Source organism: Hyposmocoma kahamanoa, unplaced genomic scaffold (genome assembly GCF_003589595.1).
Source record: "Hyposmocoma kahamanoa isolate Upper Pololo Valley unplaced genomic scaffold, ASM358959v1 99272, whole genome shotgun sequence".
Lineage (NCBI taxonomy): Eukaryota > Metazoa > Arthropoda > Insecta > Lepidoptera > Cosmopterigidae > Hyposmocoma > Hyposmocoma kahamanoa.
Window position 1 is genome coordinate 12,196 of NW_020655846.1, and position 11,452 is coordinate 23,647.

Genomic DNA, 11,452 nt, shown 5'->3' on the forward strand with positions numbered 1-11,452 from the left:
GCGCAGTATCAGTGAATAGGTAGGTGTGTCGCTTGCCACTGGGCGCGCAACTTGTTCGTCCCGTCATTTTCCTTATATCATAAATAATACATATTTGTTAATTGTGGTCTTGGTAGTCAGTTGCATACCTATATGTATATCCGTCCATCGCTATACAGAATAATATTATTCTGTCATTTAAAGTTACAAGGAGAGAGGTATTTTTAAATTTCTTACACGGTTCCTGTGCATCAGCAATAAAGAGGAATCAGAGTCTCACACAGGTGGGAATGATTGAGCTTTGCTTATTTAGGTACTAATACATTGATCTTGGGGTTTCTCCTAAAAAAGTCAAATCCAGCATTGCTTTACATATATATAACTTACATAATTTAATAACTTATCCATAGCCAGTATGTTTTTTTTAATCTTCTGTTGAGTTGTATTTTCTTATATTTGTGCTATGAGCTAATTTTTATTAATTCTAATTGATGGCACAATATGTCACTATCATAACTTTGTCTATTTGTTAAGGTTTTGATTATGTACTATTACTAAATACATGCAACAAATTTTGACATTCTTTTCTGTTAAAGTAATATTTTTACAATTTGAAATTTTATTTTGTTTATAATAAATTTATGAAATGTCTTCATTTTAACATACACATATTACATATATTTTTTTAGTTTGTTTTTTTTTTAGTTTGTTTGTTATCTTCCACGACAAACAGCTGGTGATTGTCTCATGTGTAAGAGGTGTTATAGCAGGCACCATTGTGGGAGCACTGCCGTGTCGACTAGTTAATCAAGAAGCAACTGCTCCTATGTTACGAGCAATTCTAGAAGAAGCATGAGGACATGCTCTCCACTTGTCGAATGACCGAGCTTATTCCGGAATGAGGACATTCCTAGAGCAGAATGGCCGTCTGTTAGCGTATCGTGACATTATACTATTTTATTTTGTTAGAAAACTTACTTTGCGTCATTAAAGGCCTATCCGCACACAACAGTGCCGACACGTGCCGATCCGTAACGTAACGATCAGTGTCAGTGGAATTTCATATTGTAGCATACATTTTGTACGACGCTATCCGTACTCGTCAGTGACAGTGACGTTCAGTGGTGTCAGTGCTGCGCCGACGTTGTCCGTGATCCGACGTGAATTTGTAGCGGACAATATTTTGCTTGAGACTGTTGCAGTGTTTCAAGATGGACGACGAAAAGTTGATTGAATTGGTCCGTGTAAACCCTGCAATTTATGACCTTTCACATAGAAAATACATGGACAATAATTTTAAAACAACAATATGGAATAATATTGGGCTAGAATTGGGCGTAAGCGGTAAGTATTTACCTATTTTATTTACGTAGCTAGATCATGCTATGGTAACTTAGAACTAACGAGATGGAACGGTCAAAAAACTGCCATCTACAAACCACTTCGTGCAATATTGAAGGAGAATTATATTGTTTGTAAACGAAATACTAGATGGCGCTTTACTAGATTTTTTTGTATGGCATTACTGAAACAGATTGTCGTTAATTCTCAATATCGCATGAACCCATAGCCGCAAAAAGTAATACAAAAATTGTCGTTGACTGTCAATTTCGAATTAACTGTGATTTATTTACAAGAAAATTTTCGGTTGCTGCGAGTACGCATATCGTCTTATTTTCTTATATTTTATGTGTGTTTTCTCGGTTTATCTAATTTCTATTCGTTGAGTTGAACTTTGTTCCTCCGAATTGACGTCAAGATTGCTGTAAAACACTAATCGTGGACATTATCCATCTTTTACGATGGCTCAACGATCTTGTTGTGTACCCGGCTGTGATATGAAGCTTGGAGGTGGTAAGTAATTTGATATAAAGCATCAATTCAGACCATAAACCTTTACAATCACATTGTCGCACTCTGAATGTGGTTTTTTTTATATAGTGCATGTTGTCCTTGCGCGTGATGATATAGTGCCCCTCATCTCCATTACTCCTATGACTAGGATTTCCAAGCATTTATTTTCTCGATGACAGCTCCCATGGAACGTAAGTGTACCATGGAACGTAAGTGTACCACATAACGTAAAACTTGTCTTTTAAACTGGTGGTATTAAAAATATGACCTTTAACTAATCTTGTACAGTTACTATAATTATTGTATACAATTTGAGTCTGTAAATGCATGAGTATTTTTATAAAAACTAAAAAAAATATGTGAGTTCATAAATTTTAGAATTTAGTCTATATGTTGAAAATATTTATATTTTAGCCTTTACTTATCACTGTTACAGGATTACCGCTACATCGGTTTCCCAATCCAAATAATCCTGCCCAAATAGAACGATTCCGTACTTGGGTTATGAGAATTGGAGGTGACATTATTGGAGAAGAAAATCAATTTATTCATAGAAACAGAAAAGTGTGTCATAGACACTTTGAAGACATTTACACATATCCGAATATGAGACTCACTTCACTGGCAATCTCATCACTTCATATTCCAGGTAAGTTTATAACAATTCTACTCCTTTACTTTAGTCTGTCAATTACAATTTCATCAGCTATATCGCAAAGGAGCTCATTTTAGTTATGAAAAAAAAATCTATTTTTTATGGTACTCCCTGCAGAAGTATAATAATCATTAGAGGTCCGCGGATTGAACTATAATATTAAAAAAATCTCTTAACGTGATTGGGTGCCCATAGTGTCTTTTTACGACACCCAATTGGAAGAGTTGGGATGGCCCTGTTCGTAACCGGGTACCATACAGTTATGATTTACATGTTAAATATCAGAATTATTTTTTAATTGTATATGTGTATATGTATTTCAGGTGTACATGTCACTGGAGGCAGGCCTCTTGAGTCAAGATCTGCTGATGTACTAACTGTGCCTGCAGTAATGGATACAGCTACTCCTTCTACTTCAGTTGAAAAGGACACAGCCGTTCTGTTAAAGACAGGTAAAAAATATTTCCACTGCACTGGGTTCAAGTTGTAAATAATATTGTGAGTCAATAGAAATTTCCGGGAATGTAAAGAAAGCTGTTGGTTAAAATTTTGAAAGAATTACTACAAATAAGTAAGCTTTTTTGTGCCTGATGCTTATCTTAGGCTTCGCAGCCATCAACTGTTAACTGTACTTACTGCGCGCACCATCCACTATCAACAGTCACCGATCTCGCGCGCGCTGTCGCTGCTCAACTCTACACTGGATGCAGCACCGCAGTGTGATATATTTATGACAGGGATTGAAAGAGTGATAGATGAATGCAAGATAATGCTTGAAGAAAGAATGAATTTGTAGCGCTACAGCATATTAGCTGTTAAGTTACAAATATATTGTAAATAAATAAATAAATACACAAATAAATACTAAAATAAGTGATATGTTAAGCATAACATGTTAAGTTTTTATGTTCTTATTTATACACAGCGTATAATATTATGATTTTTTTTTTTTCAGTTCGCCGTAAGGTTGGTACGCCTTTGACTGCAACAGAAACGCAACTAAAAGAAATTATATCGGAGACAAAGTCCAAATTACGTAAAGCTCGGAATACAAACCAAAAATTGAAAATTCAAATGGCAATGAATGAAAAATTAATGAAATCTGTGGCATATAACAGTTTAAAAGAAAAAATGACACCGGCAGCTCAGACTTTTTTCTCTATGCAAATTAAACAGTTTGCTAAGAAACCCGAAGGGAGACGTTTTACCATAGATGAGAAGGTTTTATGTTTATCTATTTACAAGCCATGCCCTAAAGCATATCGAATACTCAGTCAAATGTATGTACTACCCAAGAGGAGAACTTTAGAAAAACTGCTACATAAAATAAATCTGAAACCAGGAATTAATGATATATTGTTTCAGCATTTGAGAACAAAAGTGGAGAAAATGTCTGTTCGTAATAGGTACTGTTGTTTAATTTTTGACGAAATGGCAATAGCACCTAATTTATCTTATGATAAAACTAATGACGTTATCCATGGATTTGTGGACAATGGTGAAGAAAGGTTGAGAACCTTTAGTGACCATGTATGTGTCTTCATGGTACGAGGTGTTCTTAAAAAATATAAGCAGCCAGTTGCATTTTCTTTTTGTAAAGGAAGCACTAAGTCTAACGAATTAAGCAAACAATTAAAAATTGTAATTAAAAATTTACATGATTGTGGATTGAAAGTCATCGCAACTGTCTGTGATCAAGGCACAACCAATAAGGCAGCGATAAACATTTTGATAAATGAAACAAAGGAGAAATATTTGAAAAGTGGCAAAAAATACATTGGAGGTTTTTTTGAACTAAATTCAAAAAAAATATATTCTGTATATGATCCACCTCACCTTATGAAGGGCATTAGAAATAATTTATTAACAAAGAATTTACAATATACAGAAGACGGAAAAACTAAATTAGCATCATGGTCTCACATAGAGGCGCTGTACAATCGTGGACCAGGATACAAAGGAGTGAAGCTGGTGAACAAATTAACAGCTCAACATGTCATTCCAAATCTAATACCAAAAATGAGAGTTAAACACTGTACACAAGTGTTCAGTGAAGGTGTTGGCCGAACAATGGGATATATGGCAGGTTTGTTATTTCATTGTATAAGTTTTCAGTGCCATTAGTATATGTTCTTTAGTATGATACTAAAAGAGTACGTAAAATAATCTACTTTTCCATTAGGTTGAGTTGTTATTAATTAAAATATAATGATCATCTATTTGTATTTTTGGTATACATAATGTTGGCCGACCGAAAGAGATCCCAAAATAGGGATAATAATTATGGGCGAGTGTCATATAACAGACTTTAAGCCAAACAATAAATAAATATTATGATTTATTCTATTAATCGATCAGCACCTCTTACATAAAAGTTATTTTAAAAATAATGACATACATTTCAGCTATATTGTATACAATTAAATCAGTGAAGTATAAAAAACACATCTTTGTATTCTTTTCAGAGACCGGGAGGCTACCAAAAGGAAGTGAGGACACTGCTGATCTACTTTTATTTTTTGATCGCTTATTTGATAGTGTTAATGGCAACTACCACAAACCTGCAACAGGAAAAATTTATAGAAGTGCTGTAAAACCACGATCTCCGCACCGTACTTTATGGTATAAAAGTTTACCAACCTTAAAGGGTATGAAATTCATCTCAAAAAGTGGTAAAAGAATAAGTGTACCGTCTTTGATAAGTTGGGTACAAAGTATTGAGAGTTTTATTGCTCTAACTAAATACTTGCATTCTGCAGGTTTGAAATCTATACTGCTGCGCAATATATATCAAGATCCTCTTGAAAATTTTTTTGGGGCAATTAGAGCACATGGTCTACGGAACATAATGCCAAATGCTTTAGCTTTTATGAATTCCTACAAAGCCTTATTAATTTGCAATATAACGTCACATAATTCAGTTGCGGCTAATTGTGAAAAGGATAATGCAGAGCTATTACAATCATTGAAAAAAATGTTAATAGAAAGCGTGCCTCAACCAAAAATAAATAATATTGAAATAGGTCCTGACCACCTGTCCATAAGGGATCCTGATGTAGATAATTTAATTATTAATCCCCAAAAAAAGGAAAAGTGCGCAGCAGTAGCGTACTGCAGCGGGTGGCTAGTACATCTTTTAAAAAAAAATGTATACAAAGATTGTCAAACCTGTAGACAAGATTTAGAATCGGAGCAGATGCAAGATTTTCATCAATATATAAAAATAAGAGAGTATGATCAATCCAAAACATGGCTTTGTTACCCAAGTCGAGAGGCATTCGCTTATTTTTTCATTGTAGAAAACATAGTAACAGAAGTATTGAAAACAAAGTGTCATATTCAGAAGATTTTTGAATATTTTGAATTAATCATATCAATACACATAAATTTTAATTTCATAACTTGTGCTAATCACAAGAGCGCTTTGATAAAACTAATTATTAAAAAATCTATTTTATTTTTTGTCCATAATTGGTGTAAGGACTTGAACCACCTGTTATCAGGAAAAACTACTTTTTGGGATGAAAACGATGAAATGAAAGTGGCAGCTCGAAACTATTATGAAACTCATAAATTACGAAAAAATAAATGAAACTAAAACTATTTTTCGGATCTAAATCGCGTATATCAATCCACAATCATGTAAATTTTTAATTACAATTTTTAATTGTTTGCTTAATTCGTTAGACAGATACATTCGGTAAACAGATAAACATAAAACCTTCTCATCTATGGTAAAACGTCTCCCTTCGGGTTTCTTAGCAAATTCAAATTCAAATTCAAAATAATCTTTATTTCATAGGTAAGCATTATTACACTTGAAATCGTCACAATATTAAACTCTACCGCTCATTCGTAAGGCAGATTCCCCTGAGAAGAATGAGCAAGAAACTCTAGGGGTTGCTCTTTGTAAATAACATTTACAATACTATAATAATAATAATAATAGCTATAATAATAATAGCAAACTGTTTAATTTGCATAGAGAAAAAAGTCCGAGCTGCCGGTGTCATTTTTTCTTTTAAACTGTTATATGCCCAGATTTCATCAATTTTTCATTCATTGCCATTTGAATTTTCAATTTTTTGTTTGTATTCCGAGCTTTACGTAATTTGGACTTTGTCTCCGATATAATATCTTTTAGTTGCGTTTCTGTTGCAGTCAAAGGCGTAGTTTCATTTCCTATGTATAATAATCGCGAAAACCTCAGAACTGAAACCTGATAAATAAAAATATGTAATTATGAACGATACTGTTCTCTTTATTGCCCTTTTGAAAGAAGTTTAATTTTCTAAAATTATTATTTTCAAGATATTTTTGCCATCTTGAAAATAGTAATTATGAAAATATTGGTAAAACGTGCTAGTAGGAGCTAGGTGCATATATAGATGTACTACCTACAATTATAGATATATTGTGCCGTAGCCTTAGTTGGTGAATCAACCGCCAGAGGCAGCACTTTTGCGACCTTGAGCGAGACCTAAGTTACCTATCTATAGAGGGGTATATTCATCTATGAGCTAGATACTGGTTTTTGTTTTTTAATATAGTTAGAATAGTTATTTATGATACTAGTGCGGTAAGTTGGTTTTTACAAACGAGTAGACGAATGTAAGCCCGAGACGAAGTCGAGGGCTTACCATAGTCTCCAGTTTGTAAATACCAATTTCTGCACGTGTGTCATACGATGTTTTTCAACACATTTGCGAGAAAACAGTACAGTATGTAATAATTTTTGAAGTTACTAATATGAAAATGGCGCGAATTTGCAAATGGCGCCACATGCACGTGGTGAAAATTAGAACTACATCTTTCGTCTCATTTACTCTTTAGTATTAAAGTGAGACAACGTATTGAGCAAAAGCGCTTCCAAGGAGGTTCGATCAGTCAGGTTGTTTATTCTCATAATGTGAAACTCTTTGGTGGAATTCTTATATTTTTTTTATGGAAATTAAAAAAAAAACCGTAAAGAAAACGCATGGTGCTATACAACGGGATATGCCGTAAAATAGGTACTTATGTGAGAGTACCTACCTATTTTACCGCACGTTCCGTTGTATGGTGCGTAATTTTTAACTTTCGAACAATTTCGAACAGGCTTTGTAAATGCATTTTTCGAGCAAATGTGTTGAAAAAGTTATTTACACAATCATGTAAATACTTACTTAATTGGACTGGAAATGAAAAGAAAAATATGTATTCTGTACGTTATTTATTTATCCTTAAGTAATATTATAAATGAGAAAGTAAACTGTCTGTCTCTTTACAAAAAATAAAACGAATCAAGTAAACAGGTCCTACTAGGCAGCTAGGTACAAAGTATTAAGTAATAGTCATATTTAATATTATTATAATAATCAATAGTAATTTATTTATATTCTCGTCTCTTGACCATCTAGCCATCCAGATTCAGCGTTTAAGTAGTTTTTAAATAATTCTCTGGTCTTGAAAGCTTCGTTTGTGGCACTTCTTGCACCTTGTAAAGGGAGATGGCGAAATATATCTCCACTTAGATTTGCCACTTGTACATTTCTTGTTCCATGAGAATATGTATCATTGACATGTTTCTTTATAAAATTATGTAGGATTAGTGTTGATAGTATCAAATAGTCTACGTTTTCTGGCTTAGCTTGAATTGGTCTAAAATATATCCGAAATTTTTGAGCCAGTAACCCAAAGGCATTCTCAACGACTCTTCTGCCTCGTGATAAACGATAATTAAATATCTTTTTAGATACATCCAAATTTCGTCCTGGATAGGGTCGCATCAAATAGGGTTTTAATGGGAATGCCTCATCTGCGAGAATTACATAGTGAGTTGGTGTATCTGTGCCTGGTAATGGTGAATCTGGTGGTACAGATAAAGTACCTCGTTCTAATCCCTTGCCTAAATTGCTTTTTGCAAATATGCCACCATCACTGTTCTTACCATATGAACCCACACTGACAGCAATAAAATTGTAACGAGCATCTACAAGTGCTAACAAGACGATTGAAAAGGTTTTCTTGTAGTTAAAGAACATGGACCCGCTATTGGCAGGAGCCTGTATAGTAACGTGTTTTCCATCTAATGCTCCCAAACAATTAGGAAAATTCCAGTTAGTATAAAATTCATTAGCAATGGATAGCCACATCTCCTGTGTTGGTCTTGGTAACATTTCTTCCATCAAAGTCTCCACTATTGTTTTGCAGGTTTCATTAACAATTTCATGTACTGTGGTGTGCCCTAAACGGAAACTGAATGATATTGTTTTAAATGAGTCCCCTGTTGCCAAAAATCTGAAATAAAAGAAATACATATAGGTTAATAAACGAAATATAATAAATTTAAAGGATAGTTTTTTATAGTTAAATCAATTGTGTTAAGTATTTAAAATTATTGTGGTATGTTTGTACCTATTAAACGGGTGTTTTTGTTTCAGGTCTAATATGTAAATCAAGATGGTCGAACATACGGGACAACTTTAGAAAGAGTATTCAAAAGAATGTTACTAAAAGTGGTCAAGGTCGCAAGTCAACAAAGCCATATAAATATCATGGGCAACTAAGTTTTTTGGTAAAATTTTTTGACGACAGAAATAACATTGAAAATGTCAATGATGAAGATGTTACACCACAAAACGATGAATCTAATATTTCAGCATTTTCATTGCCGACTCAAGCAATATCGCCCGCTTCTGAATCCCTTCCTATTGATTCGCTATCATATTCGCCGACTCCATCAAGAGCTTCTCAACATTCTCATGCTTCCTTAACGAATCAATATGGATCATCATTATCATCAAGAAGTCGTGGATCCAGAGGACGCAAGGAGAATAAAAACGATTCTGTAAGAACAGCTTCATCAGAAGTTATGGATTATTTAATTCGCCAAAATGAGCATCCTGTTGACATATTTTTGGCATCTCTTGCTCCGACATTAAAAGAATTGCACCCTTGCGATTTATTTGATGCTAAATCAGAAATGTTTGCGATAGTACAAAAATACGAAGCAAAACTATTGAGAAACAAATTTCCAAGGCGTGCGTTGGAATCAAGCACAATAATTACAAGCCAAAATAGGTCTAATGAAGTTAGTCACTTGGAAACTATTGTGGTGGAAGAGCATGGAAGCGCCAGTACGAGCCAAGATAGGTCTAACACGATAAATAATAATTATGAAACTTTTGTGGTGGAAGAACGTGGAAGAGACATTACAACCCAAGACATGGCTAATACGATTAATAATAATTATGAAACTGTTGTGGTGGAAGAACGTGGAAGAGACATTACGACCCAAGACATGGCTATTAATAATAATTATGAAACTGTTGTGGTGGAAGAACGTGGAAGAGACATTACGACCCAAGACATGGCTATTAATAATAATTATGAAACTGGTGTGGTGAAAGAACGTGGAAGAGACATTACGACCCAAGACATGGCTATTAATAATAATAATGAAACTGTTGTGGTAGACAATACTTTAGATAACCGCATTGTACTTGTCAAAGATTCTAATAACAAATATACAATTAAGGGGTTCTACAATTCTTTCAAGTAAACATAAACCTATGACAGTATAAAATAATTTGATTACTATTTTTTGTTTTATTGACACATACCTCAAACATACTGCTAGACGTTCCCTTGGTGGTATAGCTTTTCTCCAATGAGTATCTTGTTTTTTTAACTTTTCAGTAAGTTTAGATAAAAGTATGTCGAAACAATGTTTTGACATCCTAAAATACTCAAAAAACTTTGATTCATCATCTATCAGGTGTTTATATAGGGTAGCGAACTCTCCTTCTTCTTCTCTTTTCCTCCATGCGTTATGAACCCATTTCCTACTTCTCACATGAATTTCTTCGTCTTCTTCTAACATTAACCCATTCCCTGTCATAGGCCCCATTAGGGGATCGCAGGTGTTTTTGCGATTAGCAGCTGGAAATATTGTTTATTCCGTTACAGTAACCTTTTGTAATCAGTACAATACATGTAGTAAACATTTAGTGCACGTGTTGTTTTTACTCTTCTCTTGGAATCCTTGGAAATTCATTTTGAAATCGTCGTCTCTGAGGTAAGTGCGTTCAATTTATGTGTTAATATTCGTAATTAAAAAAATATTATTGTTTGTTTTGTTAGGAATATGATTTTTTTACCAAATGTTCGTTATATGTTTATCTTTCTATACACATAATTTTTCAATTTTATATACCTATTTATAATAGAATTTTAAATGTTTCATTGGCGATCCCCATTTGGGGATTACGGCAGATATGGGTACAACTATCGTAATTGTTTTATTTTTTTTCCAGATATGTGTTCCAAGCAATTTTTCACGTTAGCAGAGCTCACAGAAGCACTGGATAATGATCCTAACTTTCTTGAGCAATTTGATGACGAAGAATGTGACGGAATCGACATTGTTGAGCTGCCACCAGAAAAAGTTGATGTAGTTTCTGATGAAGAAGATTTCGATGAAAATGAGTTGGAAGACACAATACCGCGAGATGTTCCTGGAACTCTTGAAATTCAATCCAATTTGTTAGATGAAGAGATGAACAAAGCAGGACCTTCAGGTTTGGCTCAGAAAGTTCGCAAATGCAGTTCCAAGAAGGAACTTGTGAAATCAGTTTGGAAGAAAACAAAACCTGATTTCTATAAAATCTGGGGGGATAATAATAATAACGCACACACTCAACATAGCCCCGCACTAGGGAAACCCTGTGTCGCGGGTGCCATGGACACACACATAGACAACCACAAATTACACCCAAACTCACGAGAGAAATAAATGTAGGCCATACAAATATTTCTCCCGGCCCGGGAATCGAACCCGGGGACCCCTGCGTGGCAGTCCGGTATGGTAACCGTTCGGCTACGGAGGCAGTTAAAAGGAGGAGGATGATCAGGAGATTTCAAAGAGGCAGGAAAAAATAAAAAAAGATTTGAGTGGAATGTCTGCGGTTCAAATATTTGAGA

General features: G+C 34.3%; 2 protein-coding genes across 2 annotated transcripts; one reads left to right on the forward strand and one right to left on the reverse strand.

The window, feature by feature from the left end:
* Nucleotides 1-1,729: 1,729 nt before the first annotated feature.
* Nucleotides 1,730-5,293, forward strand: LOC113239048. The gene is made up of 7 exons (XM_026475912.1): nucleotides 1,730-1,833; nucleotides 2,270-2,482; nucleotides 2,812-2,940; nucleotides 3,444-3,524; nucleotides 4,377-4,574; nucleotides 4,954-5,110; nucleotides 5,248-5,293. The coding sequence occupies exons 1-7, from the start codon at nucleotides 1,782-1,784 to the stop codon at nucleotides 5,291-5,293; spliced, it is 876 nt and encodes a 291-aa protein (XP_026331697.1). The 5' UTR covers nucleotides 1,730-1,781.
* A 2,567-nt stretch (nucleotides 5,294-7,860) lies between these two features.
* Nucleotides 7,861-10,526, reverse strand: LOC113239047 (protein ALP1-like). The gene is made up of 3 exons (XM_026475911.1): nucleotides 10,499-10,526; nucleotides 10,093-10,411; nucleotides 7,861-8,767 (listed from the first exon to the last, which is right to left on the reverse strand). The coding sequence occupies exons 1-3, from the start codon at nucleotides 10,524-10,526 to the stop codon at nucleotides 7,861-7,863; spliced, it is 1,254 nt and encodes a 417-aa protein (XP_026331696.1).
* Between the last annotated feature and the right edge of the window lie 926 nt (nucleotides 10,527-11,452).

Bases quoted from the DNA above. Each gene is read 5' to 3' on its own strand.
- LOC113239048 (XM_026475912.1), top strand. From the start codon at position 1,782: ATGGCTCAACGATCTTGTTGTGTACCCGGCTGTGATATGAAGCTTGGA. The intron at 4,575-4,953 runs GTTTGTTATTTC...TATTCTTTTCAG, and splicing joins AACAATGGGATATATGGCAG to AGACCGGGAGGCTACCAAAA. The intron at 5,111-5,247 runs GTATAAAAGTTT...TGCATTCTGCAG, and splicing joins TCTCCGCACCGTACTTTATG to GTTTGAAATCTATACTGCTG.
- LOC113239047 (XM_026475911.1), bottom strand. From the start codon at position 10,526: ATGAATTTCCAAGGATTCCAAGAGAAGA. The intron at 10,412-10,498 runs GTAAAAACAACA...CAATATTTCCAG, and splicing joins CCAAGGATTCCAAGAGAAGA to CTGCTAATCGCAAAAACACC. The intron at 8,768-10,092 runs GTATGTGTCAAT...CTTTTATTTCAG, and splicing joins CGTCTAGCAGTATGTTTGAG to ATTTTTGGCAACAGGGGACT.